Raw genomic sequence first — 26,429 nt, 5'->3', positions numbered from 1 at the left:
ACTCCGCGGGCTCCTCTCCAATAACTCATTTCCACTGGTGTCACTCTTGGCTTGTGTCCTTCCAACAAGGTCCTAGCTTCACTTACATACATTAGAGTTGGTATCAAAGTACAGTACTGTCATGCAGCGACATTTTTACTTCCATGTTCACTTCACAGTTTCTTATTACAGCTTTCAAAGAGCCAGCAACCTTTCCTCCATGTTGTACCCTTTCAAGCACTTCACCCTCTAGACTTCCATCCTTACTCATCTCTCTACCCAAGTACTTAAATGTACTCAGTTTTTTCCATTTCCTCATCATCTAACCTCACAGTACATCCAGTGACTTCATTTCTCTCGAACACCATAATTTTGCTCTTCCTTGCATGAACCTTTAGATTCCGTTTCTTACACACACTTCCAAACTCATTCACCATGCCTTGCAGTTCCCCTTCGTCTTTACTTAACAACACAGTATCATCTGCAAACAACAGTACAGGGAGTTTCCAAACATTGCCATCTCTCATTAAGGGTGCTCCAACATCCACTGCCCATACACTGCCCTGCCTCATATCTCTTTTATAACCCCTCCATATACAGATTGAACAACCATGGAGACATGACACATCCCTGTTTCAATCCAACCCTCAAATAGAAAAATTCACTCAGTTCACCGTCCACACAGACTGCTGCCTTAGCAGCCTCAAACATACTCTTCACGGGATTCAACAACTTCCCATTTACTCCATATATTCTTAATATTTTCCACATTTCTTGTCTATCCACCCTGTCATACGCTTCCTCGAAATCCATGAAGGCTGCAAACAGTTTTGTTTTCCTGCAGATTTCAGCTACTGTTTGCTGGTTTTGGCACTTGGTTTAGCTTGCAATTTATAGAAAACATCAGCTGCACCATAACCAACCTCAGTATGGGGATTCTTTATGGGAAAGTAGCTCCTGTATTGTCATTTTTGTGTATATGCATTTGTTATGTCTGTATGACCTTCCAAGAACTGATCTGAAAAACATGCTGGATTATAGAGGAGAATACAGCCACTTGATTAAACTTACAAATGCAGGGAATCTTGCAGTTTGTGTAGGTAAACTAATATATATTTTTTTACAGTACCATTCCTTAACTGTGCATTGTTTTCTTTCTTGTGGTGTGGACAGGGTGCTCAGGCCGGTGGCACATACATCACTGCCACGGGGAATGCTGGGATGCCTCCATTCTACATGTATCACAACATGGCTGCAGTCCCAAGCACGTTTCCTCAGTATGGAGCACCAACTGCCATTATACAAATCCCACCTGTTACTAATACGCACACAGGGACAAACACCAACCAGTTCCCTGCTGCCCCCAAGCTCCAGTATGGCACCGGAAACTATTATGATAATTTATCTCAGGTAACTAGTTTTGTTACTTATTTTTCATCCATTCTTTCCATATGGCCATACCATTTAAGCTGACTTTCTTCAACCCTGTTGGCAACATACTTCTTTACTCCATATATTTCATTAATCCATTAATTACTTATTTCTTTATATATTTATATAGTGGTAGGTAGGGGTGCTCACCATTCACTCACTCAGTGTAGTGCTGCTCTCAGGCAACTGCCCATTCATCTCTTCCCTCCTTCATTCCTTCCTTGCTCTTCTGTCATTCTTTCCTCTTCCTTATGTTTACAGGTGACTCTGCACTGAGTGACAAGCCAAATGGTTTCCTGTACATGAGGAAACCATTTACTATGCTGGGTGGTAACCATATAACCAAATTATGATGCCTGGTGATTAAGTGGGTAATAAAGGTGTCCCAGTTGGATTGAGCCTGTACTGGTCTATATCCAAGTAGTGGTTGCGGTTTATTGCTCATGTAATGCCATTCAGGAATGAGTGAAGCTGGTCACTCTCATCTTTTATGTCAGGACCTACTTGCCTAGCCCCAGGCTCCTATGCTCCTCATGGGGCAACACTGGATTGGATGATGATGATGATGATGATGATATATAGAGAGAGAGAGAGTGTATATACAGTACTAGACAAAAGTACATGGTGCCTGGCTCATGGTGCTGCTTACTTATGGCGAAAAAAGAATGGTGTTCTAGGAGGTGAATTGAAAAAGCCAGTAGGATGTGGCGACTACCTGATGTCGCTGCAGGTGAGAGTGCAGAGTGCTGACTGACTGCTATCTCAGTTGACTGTGGAGTTTCAGAGAGAGCGAATCTGTGTTGCAACTTGCTCTTTGATTGGGTCAAGTTTTCGTAGTTACAGGCGGAGTTTGTTGCTTTGATACCTTACTGTGGCCCTAACCAAGGAGTTAAGCAGTCAGACCATCACTCAGATGATTGCTTTAAAACAGAGGAAATAAGTGAGTTTGTGAGTGTGGCAAGGTCAACAGTGCAGAAGTGGTGTGCGCAGTTCAGGGAGGAAAACAGAGGTGAGATGCCATCACAGAAACCAAGATCCTGTTGTCACAGGAAGACCACTGCAGAGTCTGTTAACATTTTAAAGCATGCTGTGACACGAGGGTTAGACTCCACTGGGAGCTGGAGTAGAGGCAGGTGATCTCGTTTCATCCTCCCTTCCCGTCTTCCCTGGGTATATAGGGATAGGAAGATCCCTGAGCAGAAATTAGTGATCGTGAGTGTACATGATCATTAAATAAACACTTAAAATGATACGGGTTATTGTTTTACTCACCGAAAATGCACAGACGTGTAGATGAATAGTTGCAGGCAGGTACAGCCATGTCCAAGAGCAAGTCCAAGTCAGATAAATCCTGAGCTAAAGCTTGGAAGAATTTGAAAAAATACCAGAAAAATTCAAAAAAAATTTCCCTTGAAAATTTTGATGTACTGGGAGCGACTGGATTTGTGGCTGTTTTATTGGGCACTGGTTGTATGTCTAGTTTTGTGGTTTCTTCTGTCTGTCGTTTGTACCCACTCTGTGCATCATTGGAAATAAGAGTTAAACTGTTCATTGATGATGGAAATAGGGTGAGGATGAGTATGATAATGATTGTTTTTTACAATATTCACACTTAGGAACATTTTTTATGATTTATTTTATAACCCTCAGACTCAGGACTTCAAGACAGGGTATGGATCTGGGACACAGAACCAAAACAAGGGAGGAGGAGCAACCACTGGCTCTGCAACAAACTCTGGAACTGATCTTGGAGGCTACAAGAATCACCTCAGCAAGATGGGAAGGGTTTGTATTTATTCTTTTATCATCCAATGATTCACACATGTATGTTAATGTGGGCACTAAAACTCATTCATATATTCCTCTTGCAGCTGCCAAACTTAAACATCTGTTTCATATCAAGGCCTTCATACCACCACCCACTTTCCTTCTCTTTTCCACTCTCCTTTTCACGTCCATTTCATATTTGCCCCTTCCCCATTTTTTCTGCATCTATAATTATTTTAACATATCCTTTTGTTGTAACTTATTATCCCATGCAAATGAAAAACTTTCACTTGCATCCGTCGAAGTACTGTACTATGTAAGCGAGTGCATCAAGCATGATGAATTATGCCAAGCATGATGATGTTTTGACTTGGAAAGTATTATAAATTATTGTAGCAGATTTACAGGAAAAACAAATCTCCGCAATAGTAAACTGTTATTACCGTATAGACTTTTGTTTTTGCGTTTTTTGATATGACTTTTAACTCCTAATTTCTCTGAATGACAGTTTAGGAGAATTACAAATACAGTCTTGGGTCATGGTGACTCCGAACAACCTCCATTCCCTAGCACCCCATATCAGCTGGTATTACTTTGCTGTTCCAGAAGAGTTAAATGCATCAAGATTTTCATAATGCTTTTGATCAGGAACATAGCAGTTTTGGGATATCAGCTGTATCAACTTCAGTAGCAGTGGTACACATTCTTTTCTGAGTAAAAACACAAGTTCGATAGTGCTGTTTATGTAGTTGACAGGTTTTAACACAATAAGAGGGGACAAAAAAAAAGCTTTTTTAGGATTGTGATGTGCATCAACATTGCTGTGTAAAGCTGTGAAGAAATGTGTTTGTAGAGTTCTGTATTTAGCTTTTTTTAAGATACTGTAACCACAGTTGAAAAGAGGTTATACTGCTTTTATATAGGAGTATGTTGACAATGTTTTATCATCATCACCACCGATGCATTCCTCCCTCCTTGGAATCCCAGGATGGGATGGCTGTGACAGAAGAGTCTCCAGGCTACATTATCCTCACACACCTTTCTCACTCATAAACACACTCTTCCTCATCCCCTTTCACCAGTATATTGTTCCACTCTCTTCTTCCATACCACCAAGGTCTGCCTCTGTCAACACTCCACTTTATCTTCCTTTCACAAACACTCACTGGCATCCTATCTGTGTGCATTTTTTTTTTTTTTTTTTTGCATATCCATACCATCTCAATGTATTACTCTTTATCTACTCAGCAGCACATCTCACTCCTGTAACTTTTTCTTCCATTCCATAGTAATGAATAAAATTTGCATCTAGATTTTATTGGCTAATTTGTTGTTTTGTTTCAGTCATATGACAAACAAGGGTTTCATACTGGAACACCCCCACCTTTCAATTTGGCGGGGTCTGGAACGAACCCTATGACGGCCAACGCTTACACTCCCATGTTTATCCCAACTATGCCAGCAGCACAGCATCACTCTCCACTTATGCATCATCAGCTTCATCAGGTGTGTTGAGTGTGCTTCTCATGCTCATGCCAGTGTGGTTAACCTTGTAAGGACAGGAGGTGGAGAGTTAGTGGTCTCCACCACCTAGGATTAACTTAAGTAGGGCCTCATCTTTGAATCCCTCAAAGCCATCAGAAAAGCCAATTTTGCACCATAATTGTCGGCAGAAACCAACTCAAGTGCACAATAATGATCCCCCTCAAATAATGCACACTAATGGCAGGAGTGCAGAGTTTCATCTAGCAGTAATAATGGAAACTGCTATAAGCAAGTGCACAATAAACATGGGATTGCTGCATTCTGAATTTATAACATTTGTTTGAGTATTTAGGCTTCTCTGTGTGAGAGGAAGTGGGCCAGCCACTTGTCATTGTCTTTCAGTGGCAGTACAGCAACTCCATCACTATCACACACAAATTCTGAGGTCTAGCTGGTTAAAGTATTCCATGGTTGATGTTTAATGCTCATGGAATGTTGCTTAGGTTAGGTGGCTGGTCATTGTCACAAATTTTTGAACTGAAGCAGTCCTTCCCAGGTCCTGTACACCCCCAAGGAGACTGTAAAGGATTTTGTGATTGATGGGCAGTTTAAATCTGTGACTTCTAGGATTTCTCTCAGTTGGTAGTTGTGTGGATAAAATTTCTAGTTGTACCATCAATAAAAAATAAAAAGATTTTTTAGCCATTAATTGAACTGTACAGTTAGAATTTGAGGTGGTCTCTGGTATGCAAGGAAACTGATTTTCGAAGTTTCTGGTATTACAGTTCTGTTCCTACAGATTGATAGGGAATGTAATGAAGAGTATGTTCCTAAATTTTTAGGAACTTATACAATATGCTATAGTTTAGGTGCTACTGATATTTAAAGTGCCATGGCACTAAACCAAAATAGTTTATATTGTCTTTTTATGGAAACCAATTTTAAGGTTATGAAATGAAAGAGGGTGTGTTATTGAATGGTAAGGGAAATTACATGCCTCCATTTGACTTGCAAACAAACAACTGACCACAACTTGCACTGGTAAAAAGTGGTTTATTGCTCAACTTTCGTGATGTAAGTAGCAGTTAAGCACTGGGGATTTTGGAATGTAACTCACAGTCCTTGGGTTAAAGCCTCTGAATTCTAAGATTTCTCTTAGTTGACCATCATCATCTGGTATTAGCCTACATAGAGTAACCAGATGCAACAACTGCAGCAAAAGGGTTATATATATTTGGATGGGCTTTTGTTTGACTGTTGTACGTGTTTCCTATTTCAGATGCATTTTGTTGAAAGCTGAAATAGATTTTTTTCTTGCCATTTTGACATCTGGAGGTCTAGTACCTGCTGGGAAGTTAGAGGTGAAGTCTGTGCCTTGTATGAAACAGTTTGACGTTTTACTGTTGAAATGTCACAGTGGAAGTAGGTGTGTCACCTGTCCTTAGCTTAAACATTCTTCAAAGGGATAATACTGAATTGGCTGTTAGTGTTTATTTATATTTGTTTTGCAGGATGGAGGCAGTTCTGGGGGCCAACGTGCAGGCAGCACTGGTGGACAGAACAAGGGGGGTAGCAAGCCCTCATACAGTGGCTCCTACTGGGGTACTAATTGAAGCTGTTCATACCAGTGCCCCATACAGTACATGCCACCTGAGGCTGCTGTTATAATACAACACCCTTGCCTTAGGACCAGTGTGTATCTTCAGCTAACTTAAGGAGACCCAGAGACCTAATAGACTATCGTCTCATTTGATGATGTTGCTTGGCCAGCCTCCTGTCTCATCAATGATGTAGGTGCCTCAGCATCCGGAGCAGCCTCATATTCAATTAGATGTGAAAATGCGCTCACAGAAGTCTTTTGATTTAAAAGTTTCTAATGTACAAGGGTCAAAAAGTAGATGGATTCATTTATTCATTGGAAAATTAAATTTGAAAGGACTAGCTTTTCTCAATACATTGATTAGGGTGTATGATGAAAGCTTTTCCTTAACTTATAGGTCATATTTATATGTGAAGTCGTCCAAGGTGATGTGAAAGTGGATATGATATTTAGATTTTGTGGCAATGGTGTATTCAGTCTTGCTCTTTTCACATGTAAATATGGATGCCACTGAATAAACCATGGGCGCAGGTCCACTGGCATGGTGCATTTCTCCCACAACCTCTCACTCCCACTCCTTTTTATATTTACAAAAGTTTTACAAATTGTATGTATGGGTGATAGGAGTTGACAAAGACTATAGTGATTGTACACCACTAGAGCAGATCTTCATGTAGGCTACAAATGTAAGACTGCATTCTATTCTGGAACCGAGGAGTTGACGTATGGAAACTCACCGAAGTTGTGGACTTCTGCTGTATAAAATGAGACCACAACTTCATTGAATATCCATTCCGTGGCTACCTGGAATAGGATGATTGTATGTTCAGCTCACCTTTTCCTTTTTCTTTCTTTCATTTTTCTTACTTTTTCTTTATTTTTTTTTAACTTCCATATCGGTACAATATAAATCGCATTCCTGTTAAAGGAATGATGTAACTATAATATGAAAAGCAAGCATATTGTTTTTTTTTTTAAGCTTTTTCTGTAGTGAAATAATTCAGTTCAACCATTAAAATATCTTGAATCTACATGTATTTTCCTGCCTATTAGAGAATAAAAGCATTTTGTTACAATCCTGAATGGTATTAACCACATTTCATCTTACCTTCAACTTCAGAATGAAGAAATTCCCAGTGACAGGCTTCAGATTATAAGATATTCAAAGTAGCTGGTGCCATGAAGGCCTTGATTAAAAAAGAGGCTTGAGTGTTGCAGCTGCGAGAGGCTTACACGAAGGAAGGTTAGTGCCAAATTTGACATACGGATGTGCAACTATGGTGTGGCATGAAAAATGAAAAATCAAGAACAAGAACAGTGGAGATGGGACTGAGGAATCTATGTGGAGTACAAAGAGTGGATAGGATATGGAATGATGTGATTTGTGAAAGATGCAAAGTGAGGAAATCTGTGGACACCAGAAACAAAGAGAGTGTACTGATATGGTTTGGTTATGTCGACAGCATGGATGACAATAGAGTGGTGAAAAAGGTATATCTCAGCAAATTTGAAGGAGGGAGTAGGTGAGGTAGGCCAAGAAGAAGGTGGGGGTATATGGTGGATAACTGTGTGAGGAAGAGAGGTACGGAAGTTTGTGAGGCTAAGGGACTAACGAGACTGAGCTTGCTGGATGAATTTTGTGGGGAGAAGTGCATAAGAAGGGATTTGGCACCTCTTTTTAACATGGCAATGTTTGGATTGACTCTGTGAGATAGGTATGTGTGAAGCTGCAGAACGTGGTGAATGTTTTTGGCATATCACATAGAGCCAGGATTCTGGGGACTTGAATGGTGAGCGAATGAAAGGATGGCCCATTGGACTGGGCAAATTTGGGCTGTCTGGACATTGCTACTCCTTACCCTGCCCTACGGTGGGAAAGGAGGTCTGGATGATGTTGATTATATATATATATAGATAGATAGATAGATATTCATTCATCGGTGGTAGGTGGGGGCGCTCACCATCCACTCACTCGATGTAATGCTGCTTTGGGTGCCTGCCCTTTCCTCTCTTCCTTCCTTCCTTCCTCTTCTGTCTTTCCTTCCTTCATTCTTTCCTCTTCCTTCTGCCTACGGGTGACTTTACATACCCTCTTGTCTTCCTTTCCTTCACCCTTTCCTCTTCCTTCTGCCTATGGGTGACCCTACACTAAGTGACAAGCCAAATGGTTTCCTGTACATCAGGAAACCATTTACAATGCTGGGTGGTAACCATATAACCAAATTATGGCACCTGGTGATTTAGTGAGTAATTAAGGCACTCCAGTCAGATTGAGCCGGTGCAGGTTTATATCCAAGTGGAGGTTGGGGTTAATTGCTCATGCAATGCCACTCAAGGATGAGTGAGAATGGTCACTCTCATCTTAAATGTCAGGACCAACTTGCCTAGCCCTCGGCTCTTACACTTCTCATGGGGCAGTGTAGGATTCAGTGATGGATATACAGTATATACATTCATTATCAGTGGCATGTAAGGGTGCTCACCATCCACTCACTTGAGATATAAATATTATAATTCTGTCCAGATGGTACAGTAGCATTATTTTATACATTGTATATATATGTATGTATGTACAGTATATAGATAGATAGATTGATATAAAATGCTATCCAGGTGGTTTTAAGTAGTTTAGGAGAGATTATTTGGTGGTAAAGATATTCAATATAGCATTCATTAACCCTGTCACTGCTAGAGTCCCTTAATATGAATACATTATTCTGGTGTTATAGCTAATGATGATGATTATGATAACCATTATGTGTGATAGGTAGTGCAGCCTTCATCTACTTGTTAAACATAGTGCACCCTTCAGGTGAATGCAGGAGACAAACAAAGTTGTTTCTTTCAATCCTGGAAACTGCTGAGTATGGTACAGGGTACTAGGTTGGGTGGTAACCATATAACCAGTTGGACACATGGTGGTCTGGTGGGTTAGGCACTCCAATCAGATGTCTGTGAGGGTTTCAGTTTGAGGTTTATTGTTCATATACTGTCATTCATGGCCAAGTGAGGCTTGTCACCCTTTCCATAAGTGACTAGAGTGAGTAGTCTAGTCCTGGGCCCGTGTACTCATGATGGGTCAAAAAAGGAATCGATGGTCGAATGACAGATCTTCATCATCATCCCACTGCTTTCATCATTATCATTATTACCATCAGCATCACCATCTTGATCTTGTTTTCCCCACATTAGGGTGGGGTGAGGTAGGGTCCAGATTGAATAGAAAAAAAAGCTGAGAGAGAGAGAACTACCAACTTTCTGTCCAGTTAAATGGGCCATACTCTCATTCACACCAATACCTCTCCTCACAGCTCACATACACTCTGAAGCTAAAGTCCTCCTTGTTAGAGAGTGTCATGACATGAGAGTCACACGATTTTACGTAGCTAACACACAACACCTCTGTCCTTACTGTATATGACTGCCACACAACACAACTTGTCACATAAAACAAGTCACCACACATTAGCAGGCCCCTTCCAACAACATCCCACCTCCAGACATTCCAACGTTAATGAAGAAGATACCTCTAAGTGTTCACTCCCAAGGTGCCCAGATTATCCCACAAATATACAGTATTTGCAGGGACATACCAGTAAAACATGAGCAACAGTTTCCTCTTGTCCACACCAGGTGCATGCAGGGCTGTCCAATTTCAAAGGGACGGAGAGGGAGGTGTCCAATGTGTAGGCGAGTCAGTGCCACATCAACTTGCCTTAGTTTGTGTCTAGCCCATGGGTGAGGGGAGGAATCCAGATAATATTGGCCTAGTGTCATACCAGAAGATACACAGTGAATTCCTTGTCCCATGGTGCCCTCCTTGCACGTTTGACTGAATCCAGCAAGGATGAAGCATTCGGGTCCACAACCACCAGCTCCCCACGTGAAAGAGCCTTAGAGGTTACCTAGTGTGCACCCCCCCCCCACTAAAGTTGCATTTAACTTCACTCGTATGCTGCATCTCCTCATCCTACAATATACGATGACAGTCACTGCAGTTAGAGCACCTAAGCTTGTTCCTGCAAGTCATTGAAACTAAGTGGAAAATGTACTGCCCCACAGTGAAGCATACAGTACCTCGTACATGGCCCAACACAGGGCACGCCTCCTAAAATTCAGCCTGAGCACCTGGAAATCCTCCTTTGAGCTAGAAGAATCACCACCACGCAGGAGTCCAGGTAGGTGGACCTCTTACACTTTATCCTCCTTCCACAGTGAACACCGAACTTCACCTATTCCCCAGTTAATGGAGAAGCAGGAGCCTTCCTTTGTTACCATCTTGTTGGCATGGGGTTGGGTGGAATCACTCGATTGGCTAATATGGGCATTCCATTTCGAAGAACTTGAGGAGAGAATGGATAGATTGTCGACTCAGTAGTTGAAATCACCACAGATGAACAGTCTCTCAAGGTATCATTTAAGGTAGATGAGACTGACGAAGAGAGTGTATGTGAGTGACGTGGAGGGGGGAAGAGGGAGGGGGAGGCCGAGGATGAGATGGAGGGATGGGGTGGAGAGGTTTATGAGAGGGGTGGTGTGAGTTGGGAGCAGGGCAGTGAAATGGCGGGAGACAGGGCGACTTGGAGGCGATTTGTTTGTGGCCACCCCAAACGGGATTGAGGCGTCTGGCAATAGATAGATAGATAGACAGAATAGGTTAAGCTGGAAAATTCCCTTCCCCCAGCTTATAAGTACTAGAAGAGATGGATGGATCTGTACTATCTTAATCGAAGCATTTGCAACAGAAAGGTAATACCTAGGTCAAGAGAATAGGGTAATACAGTAGAGAGCCCCTCCCTCCCGTCTCTTTAGTTCGGAATAAAAATCAGGGGAGGGGACTGATTACCTAGTTCTTCAGTGTTTCCGTGAAACGTAGTGTTTTAGAGCGTTTTACAGGATTTTTTAAATAGTGAATTCTTTCGTATATGATAAACGATTCTTAACCTTGAAATAACGGCAGTTGCTGATTTAGCGCTTAGCGCTTAGTGTAGAGTTCATTTAGCAACTTGAGAAAAGAAATTCATTGATAATGCAGATGCTTACTAACTTGCTCTGTATTCTTGACATGTCACCACTTTTTCTGTATGTATGTAAAAAAAAAAAATCTAGCGACTTTTCAAAGCAAGTTTAGCTCTACTGCTGCATCTGATCATATGTGATTTGTGAATGTTCGTAACTGTAAACAATCACAGGAGACGCAGCTGAATTTGTGAGCTGGAGCTGGGAGCACCACGTGTGTATCGCTTGAGCAGAACTGACACCAAGAACCTTCTGTTCAAATCATAGGATTGGCGAATTAACAGTAAGTACACGTAAAACAATTTTAGTAGGAACAGGCCTCTGGTGGCATGGTATCTTGTATTGCATTTTGATGTATTCCAAGGAAAGAGCCACGGCTGGCAATGGTATGTTAAAAACATCGTCTGTATGGAAGGTGTGTTGTGATGTTGACGTGCATGTGATTGAAAGCGTCAAGAGAAATTACGCAGAGATGGTTTGGTTATGTGGAGAGGATGGAGAATAAGAAACTGACTATGGTAGAAGAATGTGAGTGGGAGGGAGGAAAGGGAAAGGGGAGACGAGGGTGAGATGGAAGAATGGATTCGAGAGATATGTTTGTTTTACCGGTAAGCGTAATGGCGTTGACTAATAAAAGCCAACTCAGGTCTACCCACATTTATTGCTGCTAGCCAAACCTTTAATACCGGTAATCCTTTTTCCAAATGGGCGCGCAGTTCCACCTACATTATAACAGACTTATAATCTCGTGGTAAGTGATTTTAGTACATATGCAACACAGTTAACTGCTGAATTTTGACTGCAAGATGTGATTGGGAAAAGACAAAATATACCTTTTCTGGGGTATTTGAGTATGCAGCCAGGTTGCCCCAGCAGTGTTTACCGACAATTTCTCTGATTGGCCACCTTGTCTACCAGCCATCGCTCCAACTGGACTCATCAGTGTATTATATGTCAAAGCTATGGTAATCTTGATGATTTAACGAAGTGTAATCCAACCAAACCTCACACTCATTTGACAGGCAGCTTTCAAATTTAAGAAGGTGCTTTGGGAATGTTAAATATGGCTGGCTTTTGGCAGACGTTGGCAGAGTATTTAGAAATTGTAAATCCTCATTTATACCTTTCAGAGGTAAGTTTATAAAAATGCTGGAACTTTTTGGTTAGATTCAGTCCATGTCTTTTAGATTTTTGTTTTTTAATAATTAGGGGAAGGATTTACCCTTATTTGAATTGATTTTGAGATTAATTACCACTGCAAATGGTCCCTAACCCCAGTGCAGGGTGAAGTCAAATACAGAATAAAAAGTTCAAAATTGAACGAAAACCATGTTTTTATTTATTTTATTTTTATTTTTTTCTAGTATGCCAATTTTTTTTTTTTTTTTTCACTATGGGAAGGATTTACCCCAATTTCGATTGATTTTGTGAATAATTTCTGCCCCAAATGAATCCTAACCTCTGTTCACAGTTGAAGTCAAATATGAAATAAATAGTTCAGAATCGAACAAAATATGTTTTTTTTGTGTATGTGTGTTCTTTTGTTCATTCTATCATTTTATTATCCTAACCTTGGCAGGATTTTTTTGTTTGTTTTTGTTTAATTCAGTTTTTTTTTTTTTTTTTTTTTTTTTTTTTTTTAATACAATCTAACCATACTTTAACCCTTAACCTAACTTAAATTAACTATGAAAGCCACTTACTGTAGAGAAGTGTTGTTTCAGCTTCAAGCAGGCTCGGCACTACCGGAGGTAGGTACATGGAAAATGTGCACTGCGTTTTGACACGGACAGACCTGGGCAACCCGGCCAAATGTTGGGTCGGGTAAAATACTGAGCCCTCATTGGTTATTTTAAAACGCTGACCACTGGATGGGTAATCCCTGGTCACCTTGGTTTCTTTCGGGTCAGTAGTTCCAAGATGACCATCATTTGGCAGCACCATCTGAGCTCATAAGTTTTCGCCTGTCGTAGGGTAAATGTCGCGCGTCACTGTATGATGAAGTTTTACACAACGAACTTGAAAACACCCTAAACACACACATTTACAACGGAAATGTCATAGAAAAGACCCCCCCCTTATTTGAGGAGTTTATGTCATAAAATGGGCTGGAATGCCCTACGTGCTTGTCTGAATTAAACCATAATACTATAATATCAAAATGCCCAGTAGCTATGGTAATCCAGAAATAATAACAAGTAACCTTTGACAGACTCATTTCAATAGGGAATATGGACAGGCCACACCCGTTTGGTAAAGAGTTGATCATAACCATCACCGAGCCTCATTTAATCTGATCCAACCTATGATAATCAGACCAGACCTAGGTTGTGTTAATCCAACCAAATGAAATGTAACCTAATCTATCCAGATTTAACTTAACCTAACCTAACAGGCCAGGATAGATACATCCATTCAAAAGTGTTACAAACACAGTAATTCAGAACTGAGAATGTTTAACAGAATAAAATTTTTCAAGGGGCAAAGGAGAGGAATGTAGAAAAAATAAAAGAAGGGAGAGGAACAGTTACATAACTGGTATGGGAATTTGAGTAGGGAGTAAGGAGGGAGATACAGAAAGCAAAGCAAGGTTATGAAATTAAGATTGCTCAAGAATCAAAAGAAAACTCTAAGGGTTTTTATCAACTGTACCATACGAAAATTAAAGATAGGATAGGACCTTTTAGAACAGAAGCAGTTAACATCACCAGTGAAGATAAAGATATGTGCACTATCCAAAATGATTAGGAAGTAGCAGTATGGTATATACCAAGGAAAATCTAGACCTGGTCCCTCAAGCAACAAATACAGTATTTATGGTGATAGGATAGTCAAAATTCCCAATGAAATACCATTAATATTTAGGAAGTACTGTACAGTATTACTGTTATTTTACAAAGCCTGTAATTGTCTATCATTGTTAATATTATCCATGTCTGACATCAGGTATAGCATCGGACATGGGATGGCCACCATCTTGCAGGTACAGGCTTCCATTTACAGTATATTCTTAACAGTAAATACAGTATGCACATCCATCTGAATTGCGTTAAAAGAAACCCTCTCTGATTTGACAGTGTGGCTGATGAATAGCTTAGTAGGAAATCCAAAATTTCTGTATATTGCAGAAAGCAAAATCTTAATATGCTTTGTACAGTATTGTACGTTGTAAATTAGGAGGTGAGAATTTGTTAAACTCCTAACACTGTATGCTGTTTTTTGGATGCTAATGTGTAGGTTAGGTAGGTTCAGTAAAGTTTGATTATGGTAGGTTATCTCAGATTTGGTAATAATAACATACAGTAAATGCAATAATGGCTGGAGCTGTGAGCCTGCTATGAACTGTATGACTTACTGTAATTCCTTTCAAAGACCATAGCATTACTGTTTCCACCGGGTATGTGGCTGGAGTACGTATGTCACTCAGGGAAGATGGACGCCCCTGCCCTGCATGCTCTAGTCCTGGGTTACCCTTGGGCAAGGTGTAGCACCTGTTGCCCCAACAGCAAGGTAGTAGGTGGATGTTTACTATCCTTCTGGGAGGTAGCTACTACCACAGTAGTGATGGGAGGCCAAGTTTTTTTTTTATAATCTCAAGTACAAGTACTCCTAATTTTGCAGTTAAATCCAAGTGTGTGTGTACGTGTGTGAGAGAGAGAGAGAGAGAGGGAGGGGGGGGGGAGGCAGCTGATCGAGTGCGGACAGACCCATTTCACACCCCATAATTTAACTGTGTTGGTATATGATCATTTGTTTTAACAAAAAACTAAGTTGAAAGAAGAAAAAGTACGGTATGTAGTGGGTGGTGGTGGTGACAAGAGACAAGAGGCAGGTGACAAGTGATGTATGTGTATGTGGCCAGCTAATCAAGTGTAAACAGACAATTTCACATCCCATAATTTTATCCGTGTTGAATTATGAGTTTATGACCATTTGTTTTAGCAGACTTCTACAAAAGGGTAATGTTTTGTTTATTCTGGTGGAGGTGAACATTCATCTATGTGGTCTGACACTGAAACTTTTTTGAGTGATGGTCGCGGATGGAGAGTAACTTAAGGGATTTTCATGCGCCACCCACCACACCCCCACCCGCATTCACTGGGTTGGGTTAGGCTTTATCTCTCTGTGCAAATCAGTCCCAACATAAATTGAGGGTCTACTGTACCATACAAGAGAAATCACTGAACTGCATTTACTGTGCTTATCATTGTGCTGAATTAATTAACTGTTGAATTTCTGTTTTCCTCCACAGGTTCTGCTATGGCAGTCGGAAGTGACTATGAGTCGGGTTATGAGTACTCTGATGAAAGTGGGAGTGAAGAAGATTCTGATACAGAGGTACTTTTGTTTTTTTTCTCTCAGTGAGTTTAGAGCTTGATAGTTCAGATCTTTGCCCCTACTGTAATAAGAGATTCATGATATGGATCTCTCCACCCCATGCAGATGCTGTAAATTGGACTAGTATGATAAAACTAATAATGGAGCTACTAGTGGGACTGCTGACATTGTTGTTATTTTTTATTAGTAGTAGTAGTAACCATAAAACCAAATGATGGTGGCTGGTGGTTTAGTGGGTAATTAAGGCGCTCCAATTGGATTGAGCCTGTGTAGGTTTAAATCCAAGGGGTGTTTGGAATTTATTGCTCACATAATGCCACTGAAGGATGAGTTAGGCTGATCACTCTCATCTTAAATGTCAGGACCAACTTGCCTAGCCCCATGCTCCTACGCTCCTCGTGGGGCAGCACTGCATGATGGTGATGATGATGATTTTTTATGAATCCTTGTATTTACAGTAGCGGTAAAGTGCCGGCTGAAAATTTGTGCCTGAGAGGGCCTGTACATAAACATTATCAGAATTTATTCTCTGTCTTAGTTTAATGTACCGTACACATAGTCAGGCAGAGTGTTGTAAGGCAACATTGCAGTGGTCACTGGACTTACATTCCCACACCAAAAAGACAGTCAGTACCATGGTGGCATTTGTGGAGGGTTGTTGTAGGGGTATATGTTGTTTCCCCACGCTGCCCACCCGCAAAATTGCTAGAAATTTTGTGATTTTTTTTTGTTTTCTTATCTGAGGTTATAATGGTGAAGAATAAAAAGTCCATAGCTGAGGAGCTATCAAGCAGTATTGAGCTGTAAAAGGCAAAACCATCAGTCAGAGAGATTTCTTAGACTTTAGGATTGGCAGTGTGTACAATGCAGAATTGGCTAAAATGCGTCAAAGATGGTGGGGAGATGACCAATCCTACTCCTTGCAAGTGCTCTGGATGACCCAAAAAAAAAAAAAAAAAAAAAAAAAACTATGTTCAAGTTGGCCGCAGTTGGTCCCGGCTTGTTTCTTGTGCATTCTAAGGTTTTTCTTGGTCATACTTAGCAGTTTCAAAAACTGAATTGGCCTGATCCCCATCATCTTTGAAGCATTTTAGCCAGTTCTGCATTGTATGCACTACCACTTCTGATGTGTTATTCATTTTGTTATAGAGTATTTTGTTCATCTTCATATTTTTCTGTATTTTGTCTAGCCACAGTTTAGGTGGAATGTAGTTGAATTTTAGATGCTGTTTAGGATCATGACTATGTTCATGTAAAGATTTTATTATTATTTTACCAGCAGAACTTTGAAATTATCTTGTAGCAATTGTGGTTGAGTAACTCTAGTCTGTCTGGCTGAGCAGACACATTAACCACAGGCAAGCAGTTGCCCCTGCAGGGCTGTCACATGCAGTGAACTGATGTTCTCTTGCGGCTGACAGCACCTCGTCACAACATGGTACGGAGAATAGTTTGAAGGTTTGGTTCCTAGATGGGTGCATCACTTGCATCTCTCCACCAGTTAACAGGGGCACTACAGCAGACTTCACATCACCCAGTAATGTGGTTATATGGTTACTTCTCAGTGTTGTAAATGGTTTCCTAGGTCACTGGAAACCATTAGGCATGTCATGCAGTGTAGGGCCACCTGAAGTGGAAAGAAGATTAATAAAAAGTGATTGAAAGGAAAGTGAGGTCTTCTTCATTTATACTGTAGTGAGGGTAGTGACTAGAATGCAGGAAAATATAGGAATTGATGGTTGAAAGTTGTTCACAGTCATGTCTACAGCATGTCTACACCATTTATATATTGTACATATTAATGCATAGCCAGCTATACATACAGTCAGTCCAGTATATCTCACCTCACGTCTTTCAGTCCTGTAGGTTTATTTGCATTAACACACACACACAAACACACACACACACACATACACTCTCTCTCTCTTCTGTCTGTCTGTCTCTCTCTCTCTCTCTTCTGTCTGTCTCTCTCTCTCTCTCTCTCTCTCTTTCTCTCTTCTGTCTGTCTCTCTCTCTCTGTCTCTCTCTCTCTCTCCATTTTACTGTGTTACATGTTGTGTGCAACATCACAGAAAGCTAATCAACCTTATTATTAGATGGCATTGTTTATAATCCACAGCTGCAGAGAAAGTTTGCAAGTGGGGAGCTCAAACCGGGTTTACATCACCTTAAAAACAAGCCATCAAGAGTATTTGTAAACAATGTGGTGAGTAAAGGACACTAAAACCTGTTCGTTCAAAAATCCAGTTTAACTTTATTTGAATATCATCCAGATAATACTGTAACTGGGTATGTTAAAGATATTTCATCATGTCAGTTTACAGACAGTTCACCCAAAAGAAAAAATGGTAGGATGATTGGAGGAGTGGACTAATGTTACAGTTCTCATTATTGTTGACACTGACTGGAGGTTTCTTTGAAATTTAGCAGGATTATATGTATGCTTTAAAGAAAATAGTTGCCTTCGGTTGTACAGTACTGAATAGTACTTTGCTTCCCTGGCTATTTTTCCGCAGGATGGTTTGCAGCAGAAGCTGGGGCAGCTGTACCTTCAGCTTCCTTGGGTTGAACGGTTTGATGTTGTCAGCGAACCAGCCCCAATGGCTCCTGAACTTGACGTAGAGGTACTGTATCTCGTTATATTTGTTGTTCTGCTTTTGTTGCAGTTTTTACAGTATGTCTTCATTTATACTTTTATGGGACAGTTCTGTGTTGCTTGTAGGGATATCAGGAGTAAGCTTTTGTACTGTACTATTTACTGATGTAGTTCACTAGCCCCATTTCCAAGGGATGAGTGCCATTGAATGAATGAATAAATGAGAATTCTCTTACAAGCCAGCAACTGGTCACTCGTGTAAATTGTCTAAACTAAGTAGCCTAGTCCTTGGCCCCTATGCTGCTGGTGGGGTAGCACTAGATTGTATGGTAATGGATGAACTTGTCTTTATGCATTTGTACAGCATCTGTTTATGTGGGAGGACAGGGAATGGAGAGCTCCAGTGTCAGCACATGAATGTCTAATGGACTAACTCCTAGCCTCTGTTGGCATCCTTGTTAGTGGGCATGATTATGAAAATGCAGATGTTATGGACTGGGCATATTTATGTCTTGTTTGTTCAGTTCAAGTCTGCATTTATGGACTGGATTTTTTTTTATGTCCACAATGTTCCTTTCAGGCCATCATTATCTGTCCACTATTTCCATCTCCCACCCACATTGCTTATCTACTTTGCTCATCTCCAACCATATTATTCTTTCCTTTTTGACCATCTCCTGTCCACATTATCCATCCTTCTGGTCCATCTCCCATCCAAATTATCTATCTACTTTGTCTGCAACCCATCTCCATTATCCATTATTTGTATCCACCTCCCATCCATGTTATCCATTCTCATTGTCCATCTTGTGTCCACATTAATCATGCACTGTGATGGCTTGCAACTTGGGAAAGGTGGAGATTGTACATGGGTTATCCTGTCACATACTGTAGTCATGCCTATAGAAATCATATAGCCGTGCTCTGAATCTCATCGAGTTGGGACTTGGAAAATATGCTGTGCTAGGTATGGAAATGTACAATAGCTGTGATTCTCATAATTTAAAGTGACCCTCCCTCTTACCATCTGTTTTGGCATCCAGATTGAGGAGCATGGTCAAAGGAGGTTAAAAAACATGAAGTTCAAGAACATAGAGTTTACGCTGGAGGATGATCCCATACATAATGACTTCAAACGTGAGATGACCTTCTACAGGCAAGCACAAGCAACAGTTATGGATGCCTATTCTCGCCTCAAAGATCTCTCTCTACCCACCAACAGGCCAGATGATTACTTTGCTCAGATGGCCAAGAGTGACGAGCACATGCAGAAGGTAATTGTATACAGTATAATTCCTTGTTTCTTGATTTCACAGTGCAGTAAATTATTCAGATGGAAGAATTATATCCATTCATTTAGGAAAAGCTGTTTCAGAAGACTCTTTGAGCAGGCATTTCTTTACTGTACTTTTATTTGAATAATTATGCATTTAGTTTATGAGCATTTTTATATGAATTTACAGTACTTGCACGATGACCGTAAGTTACCATATAATAGAAATCAGAGTAAAATCGTTTTAGTCGCAACACAGTATTTACAGTGGGAAAAGTTAAAAGTTACTGGTTCGAGTACAGGTAATACCCTTTATTTGATGGTACAAAGGTTAGAGTACCCAAGAGCTCTGTATCTCAAGCTGAGCCTAGGATTGGCACTTATTATACTATACTGCATTCTCTCCGTATGGTAGTCATTGAAACTAAAGAACTTACTCTGGCTAGACAGGTAAACAGTAACGAGATTCATGTGTAGGTCATGTAATGTGACCTGTTTTCCATGCTACCAGTAATGTCCATTTCAAAGGTATATGAAGTGGTGTATATAGAAGGAAAGATGAAGGTTAGGAAGGGAAATAGAGTCACACTTTACCCTTCATACCAGCATCAGAGGGTTTAACAGTATTCTGAAACCCACCAGTATACTGGCAACTGTGGGTAGAATTACCAAGAGCCAAGAATACCACCTGAAGAGAAGATTCATTCAGCCATAACCTAAAAGAGCTAAGGAATAAAGACCATGTACTTAAGTAGCTTTTACTCTTTATCCCAGAATGGTAACTTTAGTTAACCAGTGTGGAAGGTGAATCTGAGGGAGGAAGCTGAATCCAGTTCCAATGAAAATGTTTCATAAAAACAAAAATCTGGCTGCTTAGGCTAAATCTACAGGAGGAAAATAAGTACAGAAGAGTGACAGCATTATCTCATGGTCCCAGATTACAGCACAGTTATGCAAAGTAAATAAAAAAAGTTAAGGAAGTAAGCACAGGAGAACAGTACTGTAACTTTTGTTGAAGATTGTACATACAATTTATTGGTTCTCTCACCTATTCCCTTGTCCCTCAGGTGCGCAGGAGGCTCCAGAATAAACAGGTGGGACAGCAGTTATCTGAGCATGTTAAGAAGATCCGCGAGATTAAGAAATATGGGAAGAAGGTTCAGATTGAGGCAGAGCAGGAGAAGCAAAAAGCAAAAAGAGAGATGCTTCAGAAAATAAAGAAGTTCAGGAAGGTAAGGATGACTTTTCATTTATCTAGATGATCTTTCTTCTAAGTGCTTGTACACAGAGTTTAAGTCTAAGCCGAGACTCTCACCTTGTTACAGATTGTATTACAGGTATTATATTTCCTTGTTACTCAGTTTCCAGCAAATCCTGCCATCCTCTGGGTTCATGTTCGCATAAGCATGGGGTTGTAATAAGAACAACTATATGATATATGATTTTATATCTAATGTACTGTAACTTTTTCACTTTCAGGGAAAGACAGACACTATCGACTTCCTGGAAGATAAGAAAGGTCCATTGCGAAAGGGTGACTCAAAGGCAAAGGCTCATATGAAGAAAGACAAGAGGTATGTTTATTATTACAGTAACTACATTAAATGAGCTGCAGTAAGACCTGAATGCATATGTTCCAAATTATCACAAGATTTTCCATGTATCTAGTACTCTAAATTAGGGGAGATGGCATTTGGTTTATAGGTAGCAAGAAACTATAATAATCAGTTTTTCTCTTATTTAGTGTGTAGTGGCTAAGGTGCAAGTGTGTTTTGAGTGCCAGTGAATTCAGTTGGAGAACATGTGCTTTGAGATGAATGACCAGATTATTATTATTATTTAATGATAATAATCATCATTCATCATCATCATCCTGACCTCCTTCCCTACCCTAGGACAGGGTGAGGAGTAGCAATGTCCAGACAGCCCAAATTTGCCCAGTCGGCCATGCTTCCATTTACTCATCATTCAAGGCCCGGAAATCCTGGCTCTATCGGCTACGCCAAAAACATTCACCACGTTCTGCAGCTTTACTTAAGCGTATCTGTGTGGTAGATGGGGGCGCCCATCATCCACTCACTCAGTATAGAGATGCCATATGGTCTCTACACACTGAATGACATGCCAAATGGTTTCCTATACCCAGGAAACCATTTACTACACTGGGTGGTAACCATATAACCGGAGTTTTTGTCAGGGTTAAGTATCCCCCAGATTCCCCAATCCAAAATCTGTTAATCATGGCAGATAATAATAATTATCATGTAAAAGTTTATAGAGTGTTATAGGGAAGGTATATGGAAGAATTATAGAGAAAGTAAGAGAGATATCAGAATTCCTAGTGAGTGATAAGCAGGGTGGCTTTAGGAGTGGCAGGGTATGTGTGGATTAAATATTTGCAGTGAGACAAATAGTGGAAAAGGCTTGTGAGAAGGGCTATAAGGTGTTTATGGCATTTATCGATCTGGAGAAAGCAGACGACAAAGTAGACAGAAGGATTGTGGAAGGTTTTGCACTTGTACGGTGTAGATGGTAAGCTGCTAGATGTTGTCAAGAGTTTTCATGATGGTACTGTGGCATGTGTAAGGGTAAATGTGCATCTAAGCGAATGGTTTGCGATCAGTGTGGGCGTGCAACAAGGGCGTGTGATGTCTCCATGGTTTGTTCAGTATATGCATGAATTGGGTGATGAGAGGAGTAAAAACACAAGTAATGGAGAGAGGGATGGCGTTGGTAATGAATAGCGATGGACGGAATATCTCAAGTTTGTTTTATGCTGATGTTGCAGTGCTACTTGCAGATACCGAACAAGAAATTGGTAGACTAATACAGAGTTTTGCTGATGTCTGTAAGTGTTGTGCCTTGAGAGTAAATGTAGAAAAGAGTCAAGTGATGGTACTCAAGAGAGAAGGTGACTCCCATTGTGTCGTTACAGTGAATGGAGGGAGACGAATTGGTGAGAGAGTTCAGATACCTGGATACGGTGATAGAAAAGAGAGGAGAATATGCAAGAGAGTGTTACAGCTGTGTGAGGCTTACATGAAGGAGTGTTAGTGCCAAATTTAACATGTGTGTGAGACCATGGTTTGGCATGAAAATGAAAAGTCGTGAGCAAGAGCAGTGGAGATGGGATTGCTGAGGAATGTATGTGGAGTACGGAGAGTGGATAGGATATGAAATAATGTGATTTGTGAAGGATGTGGAGTGAGGAAGTCTGTGGACACCAGAACTGAAGAGAGTGTACTGAGATGTTATGGTCATGTGGAGAGAATGGATAACAATAGAGTGGTGAAAAAGATATATTTGAGTGAATTTGAAGGAGGGAGGAGGCTAGGTAGGCCAAGGAGAAGGTGGAGGGATATGGCGGATGAGTGTTTGAAGAAGAGAGGTATGGAAGTCGGAGAGGCTCGGGGACTGACAAGAGATTGAGCTAGCTGGCTGGATGTTGTGAGACGTGCATGATCGGAGATTTGGCACCCCTTTTTAATGTGACACCGTTTGGATTGACTCAGTCAGATAAGTATGTGAAGCTACAGAATGTGTTGAAATTTTGGGGGGGCCTGTCTGATGGAGCCATGATCCCATGGGCTTGAATGATGAGTGAATGGAAGTGCGGCCCATTGAATTGGGCAAACTTAGGCTGTCTGAACATTGCTACTCCTCACCGTGCCCTAAGGTGGGAAAGGAGGTCTGGATAATGAAATAACAAAGTATAAGATTTTTCAGAAATACTAAAGTAAGTACATTATTGATTAATACAGTGTATCTTCACTTATTTGCATTAATTAGGCTGGCTGTCTCTTTTGAAAATTCTAGAAATCTTAGAATTTTAACAACTTGCAGTCTTTTTATTGTGCCCATGCTTTAAAAGCCTGCCCAAAGTTTAATTCTGAGATTGGGGGGCCGACCTTAGAAATCATCTCAAGACTTTTCAGTGTTTTAGTATTGAGCCTGTTTCTAAGGCAAGTTTTTTTTTTTTTTTGAGTTGGGAGCAGGGCAGTGAAATGGCGGGGGACAGGGCGACTTGGAGGCGATTTGTTTGTGGCCACCCCAAACGGGATTGAGACGTCTGGCAATAGATAGATAGATAGAAGTTTTTATCAGGTTCTGCCAACTGAATGCTCTACGCTACACACTGGGGGGGTCAGTTATAAATGAGCAGATGCTCTAAAATATCACAAATTCTCTAAAATTCTCTTAAAACTATCACCTAAAATTATTTTTTATTGTAAATTGCGACATTGGCGATCAGCAATGTGATCCCTGGTGGTAGTAATAGCAGTAGCAGTAGTAGTATAAGTAGCAATTATAGCAGCAGCAGCAGTAGTAGTAGTCATAGTCATGGTAGTAGTAGTAGTAGTAATACTATTATACAGGTACAGTATTTCAAAGTACAGTATCATGTGTGTTATTTTAATGTTTGCTGTCACCCAATTTTTAACCCCTCTGTGGCTGAGCCGGTGGAATTCATCAGGACCCTCAGGCCGGCCTGGGAACTGATTTTTCAAGTTTCAAAAATGGATTTTTTTTTTCCTTGCAAAATTGAAGAGAAACATTTAGCGCACCTGCAATGCAATTCTTAGCTTCTTAGACCCATCGTGATCTTTGCAATGAAGTGCGAAAAATTTCACCAAATGACTGCTACGTGCAGGTGAAAATTAAGTAGAGTGAAAAAACTTTGCACTAAGAAATATTCATATTTTCACCTGCCCCCACCCAAAAAAAAACTCAGTGGTGCTGATATGCATATTATGAACAAAATCAGTACATAATGTGGGAGGGTTCATTAAAAAAAAATAAAAAAGATAATTATGAATTTTATCACATTTTTTGATGTGTATTGAACTGTATTTATGCAGGTACGGAAATCCCTCTGTAATCTGGACGTCCATTATCTGAACAATCCATTATCCAGACACTATGATCTGGCTGTTTGAAACCATTATTCGCACATTTTTCCATTTTACCCAGACAAAGGGCTTGTGTCCTGGTGGAAATTATGGCCACACGAACATTTTCGCCCAGCCAGGCCATTTTTTTTCATGTCACTGCAGGGTGTGGAGCCTTTAAAAACAAAAACAAACGGAAAAAAGAATTATTGCTTAAGACCTTTTAAAAGTCACTATCTTATATTTGCTTAACCTGTGTACAGTAAGGCCATAGCAAGCCTATCTGTTGTTAGTATGGTCATAGAGGGTTTTTAATAGAGATGTTGGGTTCAGGCTGGAGGGTTAGGTAACACATTGGATGTTTATAGAGGGATATGGATCTCCGAGTGTGTAGATTCCATTTGCATGTTACCCCAGGTTAATATTTTACCTATGCATCCAGGGAGTCTGCTGTATATCATTATATATGGTAAATAAGCCAGACTTCCAGTGAGAAAACTTTCAGTTCAGAAGGAGCTGAGTTTGCAGCTTGTAATAACATAAAGGAATGCTTATTACAAAGCCTCTATTTTTTCCCCAGAATCAAAGGAAAGAGAGCCTACAAGGACCTCAAGTTTGGATTTGGTGGCAAGAAGAAAAACTCAAAACGAAATAATACAAAGGAAACCAGAGATGCAATGCCATCTGTAAAGAGATTTGGGACCAACCAGGGCAAGGGCAGGAAAGCTGGCATGAGCAAGGGCAATAGAAACAAGAAGTTCAGGTCTAAACGATAAAATTCTTTAACCCAAGAGCTGTAACTTACTTCACTTCATGCCCAGTGGGGAGCTGTTTTGTACTTCAGCTATGTTAGTCAAAAAACTTCATTTTCTGTGCTTTGTTTTGGTGCAAATAGGGTACTGATGACTTGAAATAGATCATGTGATACAAGATTTGAAGCTTTTTTTCATTCACTATCCCTAGTCATTTCTCACCTGCTTTTATTTTTATTTTACTTTATTTTTTTAAGCAGTTCCCCTTGAATTTTGACATTCAGCTTTTGAAACATTTGCCCTGACTTTATGCTATGGTTGATGTTGATGGTGTAATTGGCATGCCTTTACAATGAAATGTGCAGTTTTATTTCTTCATGCTGAACACTGTCCGATAGGGGGAAAAAAGGATGAAGGATTCCTGTTTTCAACACTGTTTTAGACATAACCATACTTCAGCATGTTCTTTCATTTATTCACTTTTTCTGCAATAATGAAAAGGGCAGGAATTTCAGGAAACCGCATTTGCATCTCCCCACCCAGTTAGCAAGGGCACCATAGCAGGCCCCACTTCACCTCATAATACTTGTATAGTAATCCATCAATTATCCAACGTAATGGAACCAAAGGCATGTCCAGAAAGTGGATCTATCTGGAAAAGGACTTCTCCCCTGGCCCCCCTGTATACATAACCTGACTTTGAAAGCCAGTGTAAAAGTCCACTACAGTACATCATACAACACTGATTGAATGATGGTCACCACCACTTACCATCAGTGTAATTGTACTAAAATCACAAAGTGTCCCAGTAGGATGCATGTAGCTATTGTATATAAAATATCATCACTATACTTTACTGTAAGATTATTCCATGGTAATGGATTATAGACCTGGATTTTAGAATGCTGGAACAGAAAGGACCACTGACAGGCAGGCCTTAGCTAAAAATCAGTACGATAACTAAGTATGTCCATAACAGTCAAATCTCTGCTTGCAGTGTGTCTTCCTTGGTTGAATATAGTTATCAATTTTGAGCCCAAGTGTAATACTGAAACGAGCCCTTGGCAATGATAGATACTATATGTAGCACCTAGAAACCAAAATACAGTGCTTTGTCGTTTATTGTGCGTAAGGTGAGAGTGAACACTTAGCAGACAAGGGTAACATTTATTCCCTTCTACACCAGACTATTTATATGTTGGAATTTTTCATTGCATACACCTAAGGGAATGAACTGTCAATTTATAGCTCCTGTGTAGCCAACTCTTTTACAGCCACTGGTAGGGTAGGTTAAGAGGAG

General features: G+C 40.3%; 2 protein-coding genes across 5 annotated transcripts in view; both read left to right on the top strand.

The window, feature by feature from the left end:
* Positions 1 to 7,268, top strand: part of LOC145410790 (uncharacterized) — a 37,269-nt gene extending 30,001 nt beyond the window's left edge. For all 4 annotated transcript variants that reach the window (XM_080280898.1, XM_080280897.1, XM_080280896.1 and 1 more), the window contains 4 exons: positions 1,153 to 1,389; positions 3,061 to 3,195; positions 4,522 to 4,683; positions 6,174 to 7,268. In XM_080280898.1, the coding sequence (XP_080137024.1) occupies positions 1,153 to 1,389; positions 3,061 to 3,195; positions 4,522 to 4,683; positions 6,174 to 6,275 (636 nt within the window). In that variant the 3' untranslated portion in view covers positions 6,276 to 7,268. The remainder of the gene's footprint in view (positions 1 to 1,152; positions 1,390 to 3,060; positions 3,196 to 4,521; positions 4,684 to 6,173) is intronic.
* A 4,179-nt stretch (positions 7,269 to 11,447) lies between these two features.
* LOC145410791 (putative rRNA-processing protein EBP2 homolog) lies at positions 11,448 to 26,184 on the top strand. The gene is made up of 8 exons (XM_080280899.1): positions 11,448 to 11,564; positions 15,534 to 15,619; positions 17,739 to 17,825; positions 18,136 to 18,243; positions 19,259 to 19,489; positions 20,556 to 20,720; positions 20,968 to 21,062; positions 24,958 to 26,184. Exons 2-8 carry the CDS (start codon positions 15,542 to 15,544, stop codon positions 25,151 to 25,153), a joined length of 960 nt encoding a protein of 319 aa, XP_080137025.1. The 5' UTR covers positions 11,448 to 11,564; positions 15,534 to 15,541; the 3' UTR covers positions 25,154 to 26,184.
* The last annotated feature ends 245 nt before the right edge of the window (positions 26,185 to 26,429 follow it).

Source organism: Coenobita brevimanus, chromosome 86 (genome assembly GCF_032717465.1).
Source record: "Coenobita brevimanus isolate Jiangsu-jjx chromosome 86, ASM3271746v2, whole genome shotgun sequence".
Taxonomy (NCBI): domain Eukaryota; kingdom Metazoa; phylum Arthropoda; class Malacostraca; order Decapoda; family Coenobitidae; genus Coenobita; species Coenobita brevimanus.
Note: the sequence above shows the minus strand (reverse complement) of the source record. Positions and strands in the feature narration are given on the sequence as shown.

Bases quoted from the DNA above. Each gene is read 5' to 3' on its own strand.
- LOC145410791 (XM_080280899.1), top strand. From the start codon at position 15,542: ATGGCAGTCGGAAGTGACTATGAGTCGGGTTATGAGTACTCTGATGAA. The intron at 17,826-18,135 runs GTGAGTAAAGGA...ATTTTTCCGCAG, and splicing joins GAGTATTTGTAAACAATGTG to GATGGTTTGCAGCAGAAGCT. The intron at 21,063-24,957 runs GTATGTTTATTA...TTTTTTCCCCAG, and splicing joins CATATGAAGAAAGACAAGAG to AATCAAAGGAAAGAGAGCCT.